The sequence below is a fragment of the Diaphorina citri genome, unplaced genomic scaffold (genome assembly GCF_000475195.1).
Source record: "Diaphorina citri unplaced genomic scaffold, Diaci psyllid genome assembly version 1.1 scaffold230, whole genome shotgun sequence".
Lineage (NCBI taxonomy): Eukaryota > Metazoa > Arthropoda > Insecta > Hemiptera > Psyllidae > Diaphorina > Diaphorina citri.
Window position 1 is genome coordinate 43,489 of NW_007377667.1, and position 12,469 is coordinate 55,957.

General features: G+C 37.6%; 1 protein-coding gene across 1 annotated transcript in view; it reads left to right on the plus strand.

The window, feature by feature from the left end:
• Positions 1-12,469, plus strand: part of LOC113466223 (dentin sialophosphoprotein-like) — a 205,872-nt gene that overhangs the window by 19,065 nt on the left and 174,338 nt on the right. Inside the window, exons 3-6 of the mRNA XM_026821428.1 lie at positions 9,829-9,918; positions 9,984-10,218; positions 10,314-11,215; positions 11,376-11,702. Of these exons, the coding sequence (XP_026677229.1) occupies positions 9,829-9,918; positions 9,984-10,218; positions 10,314-11,215; positions 11,376-11,702 (1,554 nt within the window). The remainder of the gene's footprint in view (positions 1-9,828; positions 9,919-9,983; positions 10,219-10,313; positions 11,216-11,375; positions 11,703-12,469) is intronic.

A 12,469-nucleotide genomic window follows, 5' to 3' on the forward strand; every position in this document is an offset into this window, starting at 1 on the left:
GGTATGCTAATTACGAAGAAGAGTAGTAAGGTGGCAAGAATACCGATTCAGCCAATACAATACATACAGGGTTCAACTTATCAATCGTCAAAAGAAATTTGAAATGTCCACATGGTCACCTATCCGGATATCAACCACGCCAAACGTCACTTAACTTCGATGATCCATTGGAAACTGGTACATTCAACGTACCTACTATCATTGCATTAGAGTTGGTTACACTAAGAGGTATGCTAATTACAAAGAAGAGTAGTAAGGTGGCAAGAATACCGATTCAGCCAATACAATACATACAGGGTTTAACTTATCAATCGTCAAAAGAAATTTGAAATGTCCACATGGTCACCTATCCGGATACCAACCACGCCAAACGTCACTTAACTTCGATGATCCATTGGAAACTGGTACATTCAACGTACCTACTATCATTGCATTAGAGTTGATTAGAGAAAAGGTCCCGAGTTTCTTTCAAAACCCGCCGCTCGTCTTTTTATCTTTTTGATGCAAAAATAGTTTGCCAAAACTATAAAGGTGTGTATAAACATAGTCGACCGGCCGTCGAACGACGATGTGGATCTATGTTATCGAGGCAGAGTGGACGGTTCAGACGATGTCGATCAACGGCCGGTCGACTATGTGTGGACAGGTGGACACACCTTAATAGCCCGTTTACACTCGTCGTTTTTCCCGCTTGTTGGATCCATATGTTATCAGTCATCTTTCTCTCACTGAAAGTCTAGAGTCACCGGACAACCGGAAAAAAGGTGAGTGTGAACCTGAACGGGCTTAACAGAAGATCTCCCCCCCTAACCCTTCTTAAACTATCTTTGCATCAAGAGTCCACCCTGTAGTCAATATTCATGCTAAGTAGATCCAAGCTATGTGGCCATGCTAAGTATATCTATGGCGCTAGTGGGGAGAGTCCATAGTCTAATAAGTCAGACCTCAGGAAGGTGAGGGTGTCATTCAATCTAACCAGTCCTGTTTAGGACATCGAGCTTCTAAAAATAAATTCCCTGCCAGATGATAAATGAATCGGGTGAACTATCAATAACTAATTGTATCTCCAGTTTCAATTCCAAATTTCCTGAAAATTTGCAGGGATGTGATAAATTATGTACTTAGAGCAAAATATGCTTGGGGCGGGTTTCCAGAAATGTACGGTTTGGCTGTTATTCAGGGCCAAAGTTGCACTATTTAGGGCTAAACAATTGAAAAAGCACAAAAAAGTTCGAGTGTGCTGCCAAAGTCGCTCATGTGGGTAAATAACCATTAACCATCATGGTCATACCTACATGCCCTTTGTTCAGCTTTGCCCGCGAATGTACTAAATACTCAAAGGTGGGCCAGGGTAGGGCCACTATTATAATTTCCCTATGGAGTGCGGTTGGTCTTCTGAAGTTTCCCTGACCTTAAAAACGCCTTAATTACATGGTTGTAATAACTTAGGATTAGAACAAAAGTCTCCTACCCTTAGTTTTACCACAAGTACCACGACTCTCCCCATGAATAACAACTTATGCAAAAACATAAGTAGGTTGGGTACCTACAACATAGTTGGGTACGTATTTTAATACATAGCTCGTGCTCCATTAGTGTAATACTTAGTATTTTATCTAGATCCCAGGGTGACTATTAGAGGTGCCTAAGTACCTAGTTTGTTCCTAGAAACGAATACCTACTTAAGTATATATACAGATCAATAGCTAGGTATATGTACGTATACAGTATATTAATATCTGCCCAACAAGTAAATATTTATGTAGTTCAAATAACATAACAATGAGAGCAATCATAACTATAGTGACAACAAAACAATACAACATGACAATGTAAATTAAATATTATCATTAAGTACCTACGTTCACTGCCTACCATTGTTACACAAAGCTTACTTACTCTTTGTGTAAAATGCTGACTTTGGATTAGGAGATATGTATAGGAATTCTGCGAAAGTGACTGACATTTTCCCGCTGCTCATGGTCAGACCGTCTGGCAGACCTAGAGAGTCGGAACATGTGTGGCGGAACAGTTTGAAACCTAGGTCAGTCAGACCGCGGTCTGAGCGGCAGCGTCAGTGGCTGACCCAAGTTCCTTAGTCCATCATGCACTATAATGTAATAGCACACATAGGTACTCGTACATAATGATAGTTGTTGTCCACCTTATCACACGCTTCAAAAACCCCTTCATTCGCAACCCATGTGTGTAACAGTGTAACAACCTATTACACATTTCTACCAAAGGCCATAAATCCGCCCATGTTATGTTTTTTCATGTACACAACCACCCTATCTCCTAATCTTATTTATTGAACACACTCGCTGCACAAACCCAAAGGCTCAGTAGATATCTATTGTCAATACGAAGTACCTATTATCTATCAATTTATTGTCATTGTATTCCTCAGTTATTTCTTCATTTGTCTAGATTCCCTTTGAACTTCTTTCTATTCTTCTATTCCTTAATGCACTACAATGTAATGGCACTAAAGTAGCTAGAGACGAGTTTCCAACCCTTGGATGTCACGATGGTTTATTGCCCTCCACACTAAAAACTGACCCTCCTAATAAATACCTACAAACACCTATCTAAGTAAGTATATACTATAAATTTACATACCTCCCTCTTAAATTACCCATGTTTACACTCTGTCCTATCACTAGTGTGCTAATAACTGACCTCACCTCCTCACCAACATCTACCTTCAATTCTTAAATATCATGCAAGGGACAATGAACTTAATCTTTTAATTCGATAATTAGCCCCAATTATAAGTGCATAGTAGTAACTCCATTATCTGGATAGGCCCATCTTAATTAACACCTTAACTTAGCACCTAGGACTATTTCATAATTTTACAGTAACTCCACACATATGAAATAGGTAGGTACTTACGTAAGTAGGTATATTTTAGTCTACCTGGCCAGTAGCTACTGTAACTGAAACAGGATCTTGGTCCGTTAACTTTCATACCTCAGTAGGTACCTAATGGTCGCTACTTTTCGTGAACAATAGGAAATATCTAAGATCTAAGTACTACCTAATGAGTTTAATACTTCAATTTAATTCAAGTAATTAAATTCAGTCTTAGTCTTATGAATTATAACTTCCAAGTTGGTAAACGTACCATGTTAATTGACCAAAAAAAAGCCACAGCCCAGGGAAAGCATTGCCAAGGTCTTACTTAGCCCGTGAAAAGATGGACGAGAGGTGAGAAGTAGGTACCTAGGTACTTACTTACTTAGGTATTTTAAAATAGAAAATTGAGTAATATCGGAAAAATCCCATTTATGGGAGTTTTCCCTTCTTAGTTCTACCCATGAGTATAAATCTGTGTCCACACACACTCGATGGCCGTTGATCGATGTGATGGACATTGTGGAGCGACGACCATCGACTACAGCTTTTTACTGACGAGCCATCGCCAAACATTTCGCATAACTTCGCTGTTAATGAATGGTTACACCTCGGCTGATTCTCCACATCAAACTAATTCGCCACATAGTAAGTCGAGTGACTAACCGAGAAAACAAACAAGTCAAACTACTTCTCATTGTAGGTGGACATCGAGACTAAAGAACCGAACCCAAACATTAGAGCAAATCTCAAACAGCCATAGCCCGTAGCAGGACACCCAAATACATAATAGCGAATCCAAATACTAAGAGGTATGCTAATTACAAAGAAGAGTAGTAAGGTGGCAAGCATACCGATTCAGCCAATACAATACATACAGGGTTTAACTTATCAATCGTCAAAAGAAATTTGAAATGTCCACATGGTCACCTATCCGGATACCAACCACGCCAAACGTCACTTAACTTCGATGATCCATTGGAAACTGGTACATTCAACGTACCTACTATCATTGCATTAGAGTTGATTAGAGAAAAGGTCCCGAGTTTCTTTCAAAACCCGCCGCTCGTCTTTTTATCTTTTTGATGCAAAAATAGTTTGCCAAAACTATAAAGGTGTGTATAAACATAGTCGACCGGCCGTCGAACGACGATGTGGATCTATGTTATCGAGGCAGAGTGGACGGTTCAGACGATGTCGATCAACGGCCGGTCGACTATGTGTGGACAGGTGGACACACCTTAATAGCCCGTTTACACTCGTCGTTTTTCCCGCTTGTTGGATCCATATGTTATCAGTCATCTTTCTCTCACTGAAAGTCTAGAGTCACCGGACAACCGGAAAAAAGGTGAGTGTGAACCTGAACGGGCTTAACAGAAGATCTCCCCCCCTAACCCTTCTTAAACTATCTTTGCATCAAGAGTCCACCCTGTAGTCAATATTCATGCTAAGTAGATCCAAGCTATGTGGCCATGCTAAGTATATCTATGGCGCTAGTGGGGAGAGTCCATAGTCTAATAAGTCAGACCTCAGGAAGGTGAGGGTGTCATTCAATCTAACCAGTCCTGTTTAGGACATCGAGCTTCTAAAAATAAATTCCCTGCCAGATGATAAATGAATCGGGTGAACTATCAATAACTAATTGTATCTCCAGTTTCAATTCTCTACCGAGTCAACTTTTCCAGGTGGGCAAAATAATGAGATAGGTAATAGGTATGTACAAAGATTAAGTAATATACTTACTATCTATTTAGATAATAATCATCAAGGCTCTATTGTGAAGTCTAATGGGAAGGGAAGTATTTTAGGTTTAGGTACTTGTGTGCATCCCTTTTACTTTCCTTATCCTATAGGAAGGAAAGTAGTAATCGGGTCAAATTTTCGATGGTCAGTTTTTAGTGCTAAAACACGTTTTGAGGTCCCTAGAGCCTAAATCCAAAGTTTCACTCGATCACTAAAGGGCGTATGATACCATTTGCCATAAAAAAATGATTGACATACTAAATATAGTAGGATTAGAAGATGCCACCAAAAAATTATTTGAAGATTTCTTTCATGAAAGAAAACAACTAGTGAAGGTCGGAACAAATTATAGTAATCAAATTGATATAAATTGTGGACTGATACAAGGAGCTGTAATATCCCCGATTCTATTCAATCTATATGTTAATGACATCCATGATATTGGTTTAAAAACGAACATCTTACAATATGCAGATGATACTTTGTTATATTATATTAATGAAGATATTAATATAGCAAAGAATAATATTCAAGAAGATCTAAATAGAATAATAATATGGTTGAATCAAAAAGATATATTTATAAATAAAGAAAAAACAATCTCCATTGTATTTGAAAATCCCATGATGACAAGATTTAGACCAATATTTGACGATAAAATAAAAATACATGAAAATAAATGCATAGATGATAAAATGAACAATACGGCATGTAACTGTTTAATTGTAAAAAAAGAAAATTCCATCAAATATCTTGGAGTCCATTTAGACAAAATAAGGAAAGTCGTGTGATGTTCACACCAGATTTTTTTTTTTTTTTTACATCATAGTACCTAAGTAGTAGTAAATACTAGGAAATATTGGTAGGTAAATACTACTTAGATACCTATCTATCTTTTTCCTCGTAAAAAACGTACCAATCGTACTCTCTAGCTTCCAACTCGCCTTGAATGAGGGCTTATAAAACGCTTCTCAAAGGTTGGTTTCAAATTTCTAGTCCAATCAGTAAGTAGGATATGAAGCGTGACTGCATGACCACACGTGATGTATTACTCACAAGGTAACCAGAAACCAGATAGGTAAATATCTACTGGTTTGTGTTATTAAGACACAATGTAGCAAAGAACAAGGTGATCTGGAAGATTAGTGAATCGTTTCATTTAGAACCTAGAGCTAGACAATGCAACTTGGAACAATGCAAGCTGAAGTGTGTAATCCACACTCTCTATTCTGAGACCTGAGACGACTGACAACCTGGGGATTATCTTGGTCTATCTAAGTGCTTACTTATGTGGGATGGGAAATCAATTTCCATGACATTTCTGTGAATCACATTGACCTCAGCACACACAGAAGTAGCACGATATTTCCAAGTATTAAATGTTAAGTTGTCTTCTGTACTGGGCCCTGTGCCTACTGTGTTTTATTCAGGCTCTACTTTTGATCTGTGTGTTTGGAACACAGCAATATTACTATACTTTTCAAGTACCTAGGCATAGATTTTTACTTTCTATTTTTTTATGTCCTTTTATTGATGTCCTTTTATTTATACTCTTACAGGATACGAAGTGACCATAATATAGATAATTCATCTTATATCGGGGTAGGTAGGAGGTACACGACTATCATTCTCATACATAATTATGTAGATGTAAAGTATGTATCACAAAAACAGTTAGAATTTCCTGAAAATTTGCAGGGATGTGATAAATTATGTAGAGCAAAATATGCTTGGGACGGGTTTCCAGAAATGTACGGTTTGGCTGTTATTCAGGACCAAAGTTGCACTATTTAGGGCTAAACAATTGAAAAAGCTCAAAAAAGTTCGAGATGCTCAACTCAGTATGCTGCCAAAGTCGCTCATGTGGGTACATAACCATTAACCATCATGGTCATACCTACCTAAGTACATACATTCCCTTTGTTCAGCTTTGCCCGCGTATGTACTAAATACTCAAAGGTGGGCCAGGGTAGGGCCACTATTATAATTTCCCTACGGAGTGCGAATAGGTATGTACTGGGTACTTGCTTACTTGTATTGGTTCAAACAGTATGAAAAGGATTATGCTTGTGGCAAAGTTGCAAATTCAGCAATAAAACCCCTTGTTCTTTCCAGAAATTGACCTTAAATCATCTACTTAGAGGATTCCCTGGTTTGGTTGTGATAATTTTAATCAATTTTGAGTCAGCATCTGGGCAAGAAGACAAAGGATACACACAATGTGACAGTGCCCCCATTCCTAGGGTCAGCCACTCACTATCAGGTAGACCTGACATGTACACCTGATGAGTACATTCTAGCAGGTAGACCCAATAGGCGGACCTGATCAGGTGTACCTTTTAGGTCTAGATGGATGGGTGTTGTGGATTACAAGGAAGAAGTTAATATGGGGAAGTCATGGAAAACCCCTTGCCCCTTGTAATTTTCAAGTAGGTAATGCAGTGCATTATGCACCCACCTAATACAATCATCTCTCAACTGAGAAGCGACCAGTGGCGACATTACCAGTGGAAAAAGATTGTTGAAATAAAAGTTCTGAAAAAACTCTGCTTTACCACAAAGAATTTGAGAGAAATGGTACCAAGTGCCATTGGTGATCAGTAGATAATAGATAAAAATAAATAAAAAACATCATCTTCTTCTTCAGTGGCGTATCGTGGTCTAAATTCAAGTGTAGGGCGTGTAGGGCTCATGCACAGGTCTACCAAGTCCCATCACAGTACATGCCATGCCATTAATATTTAAGGGAGAGTGGGGGCAAGATGGAATAGGTATATCGTTTCGAAAGCTAAGGGAGAAGGAAGACAGGATAGTAGAAAGCCAGCCGTTCCGAGAACGAACCTTCTCTGTGTATGATAAAATTAAAAGGTTTTAGTACTTGGAAGGTTAAAATTATTTTATTATTATTTTCTGTTACTTTTTATTACTGAAAGTAATAAAATGCTGTGATAACTGTACCATGCTTGAGCGAAGACTCTTGAAAATAATGCTCACATTATTATTATTATTCTTCTTCTTCTTCTTCTTCTTCTTCTTCTTCTTCTTCTTCTTCTTCTTCGCCTTTTCCCATGTTCAGATGGGGAATTATTATTTACGACCGGTTAAGAACAAAATCAAAATTTTGATCAATTTTTTAGAACAAAAAATGCAATGTGTCTACCTTACTAGCTCTATACTGGGTTCTATAAGGACCTCAACTGGTATCAATTTGTCGAAGGGTTTCGCAAAAAGTCGAAATTCGTCGGCCATAACATTTTGAAATACGGTTTCGCAAATTTTGTTATATTATCCAACGATATCATATAGTATAACTATCTATAACAAACAACCATGTTTAGAACTGCACTGGACTAGGATAATATAACTTTGTTGGTCCTAAATATGGCTAAAGATACTCTTTATCATGCCTACACTTTGTTCGGTTTTAATTATTCATACTCCTGTCCATGTATAGATAAAGTCTCATACGTTATCTTAAAAGGAAAGAAAAAAAATTGAAATTTTCGAGTAAAAACTATTATAAAGAAAATAGAAAGTGTTCTTCACATAATAGTATTCAGGGTGTTGTTTTTGCTCTTTCATAAACAATGACTAAATTACTATCAGAGTCGGAGCGACAAATTGTGATAAGGTAAGAAACCTTGAAATTTTCGAGTAAAAACTATTCCAAAGAAAATAGAAAGTGTTCTTCACATAATACTATTCAGGGTGTTGTTTTTGCTCTTTCATAAACAATGACTAAATTACTATCAGAGTCGGAGCGACAAATTGTGATAAGGTAAGAAACCTGGGAGTCTAGTTATTGGAGATCGGGAAAAACTGATGTTAGGTAGGTACCTATATTTGACATAACCATGAATTATAATAAATTTAATAAATTAATTATAAGAATCCATACTCAGTCTTGTATTGTTATCCAGTAATTATTGATCGTAGATAATCTTATCTTATTATTCTAAAATGAGTGTCCGAACTTCCGGTCACCCTGTATAATTATAAAACTTTCGTTCTCCAATGTCTCACCTTAGTGACCTTTTCACTTTTAAGGAGAATAATAATCCGGGGTCCTATTGTTTTATAACCAAGCTCCATATCCGATAATGTGAAAATAAAAGTGTTGCTAATATTATATTAATTAAATTTATATTTGCTTTAAAATATTTTAAATGTCAAATTAATTAGATAGCTGAGACTCACATAGATAAAGAAGACTCCCAGGATATTGATAAGACTCATCTCGTTCTTTATTGTATGAACCTCAAATTTTTAAGGGGGGGGGGGATATTAACTTAAAGCCTGAAAAATGACTTGTTGAAAATACTCATTTGTATAAAATTCATTGTTGTATTATAAAATTGAAAAATAGCTTGTAGTCAAGGAATAAAGGAAAAGACCTTAAAGAACATCGAACAATAGAAAGAAGATAACAATGAAATTCGGTCCAAAAGAGAGAGAGAAAAAAAGATTCAAGTATTAAAAGTTCACGATAACGAAATATATGGATTATAATATTATCACGACAAAACGAGCAAAAAATGAACCAAGGGGAAAAAATACATAGATGTAGATGATAAAAATAATTTTAGAAAAGAAATCAAAACATTAAACTTACAAGTCATATACGTCAGTAATCCTTTGTTAAAGCGGAGGCGTACCTATTTAGAATACCTGTGTCCTGTATGCTAGTTCGTTTTGAGTGTGACTTTATTAAGACTAGGTGAACAGCAAGTGAAGAAAGAACACTTCCGGAAAAAATATATAGATGTAGATGATAAAAATAATTTTAGAAAAGAAATCAAAACATTAAACTTACAAGTCATATACATCAGTAATCCTTTGTTAAAGTGGAGGCGTACCTATTTAATAGACATATTAGAATATCAGCTGGATCGATCTTATAGAATACCTGTGTCCTGTATGCTAGTTCGTTTTGAGTGTGACTTTATTAAGACTAGCGGAGGCGTACCTATTTAATAGACATATTACATATTAGAATATCAGCTGGATCGATCTTATAGAATACCTGTGTCCTGTATGCTAGTTCGTTTTGAGTGTGACTTTATTAAGACTAGGTGAACAGCAAGTGAAGAAAGAACACTTCCGGACGTGTCTTCTTCGGCTATGGAATTAGGGTGTTGTAAAACAGTAAAACTCAATGCTACCTGAATACACCATTCGATATTATTCATTCTTAATTAACATGTTTTCCCTCCCTTTTTGTTCCAGATTAACCCGTCCAAATCAGACAAAAAGAAGGACGACAGCCAGAACTCCAGTAAAAGTGGCGCTTGGTCTAACAATGAAGAAGAAGATGAAGTTGAATACACCATTCGATATTATTCATTCTAAATTATTATGTTTTCCCTCCCTTTTTGTTCCAGATCAACCCGTCCAAATCAGACAAAAAGAAGGACGACAGCCAGAACTCCAGTAAAAGTGGCGCTTGGTCTAACAATGAAGAAGAAGATGAAGCAGCCTCCTCCCATGGCCAATTCCGACGGTCCAAATCTTTAAGCCGTACCAAGAAAGTCAAAAAATATTTGTCCAAGAAAATCAAAGAACCTCTCGTAGCTGCGGTTGAGGACAAAGTCTCCGGGTATCTGCTGCAATGGATCCGTAACTTTTTGTCCGGGCGGATTCAGATCGTCCGAGTAGGAACAAGCACCTCTGAGCCCATACATATTCCTTCGGGTTGTATTCAAGGGGGTCAGTAAGCTGTGATCAGGAATCTAGTCAGAATGATAGTGTATCCAGAAATGTATCTCATGAGGAATCAGCCGCCAAGTACAATATTGCCAGGTCCCGATCCTCCTGGTACGTATACCAAGAGAAACGCGAGGATACCAATTTAAATAGTGATAACGTATCCAAAGAACAGACCAAAATTATAAATGAGAAATCTGAAAAGGACAAAGATAGCTCTCGAGATATTAAAAAGCACATCTCCAGGTGCAGTCTAATCGATACCCACTCAAAAGAGTCTCTCAGTAGTATAAAGAAAGCTCAAAATAATGTAACTCCAGTTCAAACTATACCTAGAAAATTAAAGCAAAGTAAATCCGTGGACGGAGGCTGTAACACATTCGAAAGGCATAATGCAACTTACAAGTCCTTGGATAATCGAATCCGTGAAAACCGACTGTCTTACCCGTCCGACGTGTTTCATACTCACACAGCACTAAGTGCTCAAAACCAAATACACACGAAGTCGAAAGAAAGTTTCGTCATTGATAGAAACAAACTAGAGACGAGCATCGAACAGTTGGCAGCTTTGAAAAGGGAGCTGAACGCTGGAAGTTTTGATACAAAGAAAGTTCCTTCGAATAAATGTGATACCAAAGTACAAGCCGTACCTCCTGCTAGTTCTTCTAAGTCAAACCCTTCCTCTGTACAGAATAAACAAGTTAGTCCAAGTTCCGAGTCCATACCAAAGATAAGTCTAGTGCCTCTGAACCAAACTGATCTCTCAGGTAGCGCGGTGAAGATCTCTGAAGAAAGCAAACCTCTGACCAAGCTGTCATACAGCGATGTCCTAAAAACCAATAAATCCACAAATCCAGATGTAAGTTTACACGTTACAACAAACTTGGAACTGGCCTCTCCTTCAGCAGAGATCGACCATGTAAGATCCAACAGTGATACGTTAGATGACTCTCTCATGCCAATATCTGAAGATTCCGGAATAGCAGACCTATTATCCTACTCTGAGGATTGCACGGACTACAATTCCAGATGTAACAACAAACTTGGAACTGGCCTCTCCTTCAGCAGAGATCGACCATGTAAGATCCATCAGTGATACGTTAGATGACTCTCTCATGCCAATATCTGAAGATTCCGGAATAGCAGACCTATTATCCTACTCTGAGGATTGCACGGACCGGTTATCAATCAGTGAAGACTTTTCATTATCTGCGGAGGATCTTGTATCTTGTGTGGACTTCTTGGATTTGAACACGGAGTCCATAGTGCCCGCTCCCTGCTCTACTTTATCTTCCAGTGCTTCATTCAATTCCTCGCTGGAGACAGTCATTTCAGCGAGTAATGATAATCTGGAAGATGAAGAGGAGTATGTGACCAAGGTGCCACCTGGTGTCAAGGTAAGTTTTCATCAGCAGGTGTCCTATTTTAACGAAACGAGCAAACCATCAAAGTCTCCTCTCTGCATACTTCTGTAAGTAGATTGTAGATACATAGGTATTAACTACTAACTTTTTTAATGCAAAAATATTAGAGAAAAAACAATACTTGGCAATTGTAGGTTGTTCTTAAAGCCGATCTATCGAGAGCGCAGAATTGGACAATCTGTACTAGGGGGGAGCTAGCATGAAATTTATTTTATTTGTTTCAAAATGTACAAGCTAGAATATTGTTACTGTTTTGTTCGGGATTTAGAACGATTCTCCCATTGTGATCATCATTGTTCTCAATTTCAAACATAATTTTGTATGTTTTTTGTGTTGCAGTTTGTATTCTAGTTCTGTAGAGTTTTTTTGCGTGATTTCCTTTTATTTCCTCTCTCAGTTGGAATAATTTTGTGAGCACTAGAACTGGTATCGTATTCCTATCTCCATGTCCGAGCCCTGAGTACTACTTTATTCAGGAAAATACTAGACACCTGTCCCAACTAGAAATAATGTAAGTCGAAAGAGAGTTCAGAAAAACTTTGCTAGTAAATTTTCCATGTCATTGGGGTAAAGATACCATTACGGTATTAAAACATAAAACTTTCATGCCTCTGTAAATCACTGCACGTACTAACTTCTGACCTTGACAGTAATGTATTTCTCTGCAGCCTTTGCGTGCTTCCCAAGGAAAAGCGTGCCGAAATAATCTGGAAATGAAGAGTTCTCCTGCATTGCTCCAA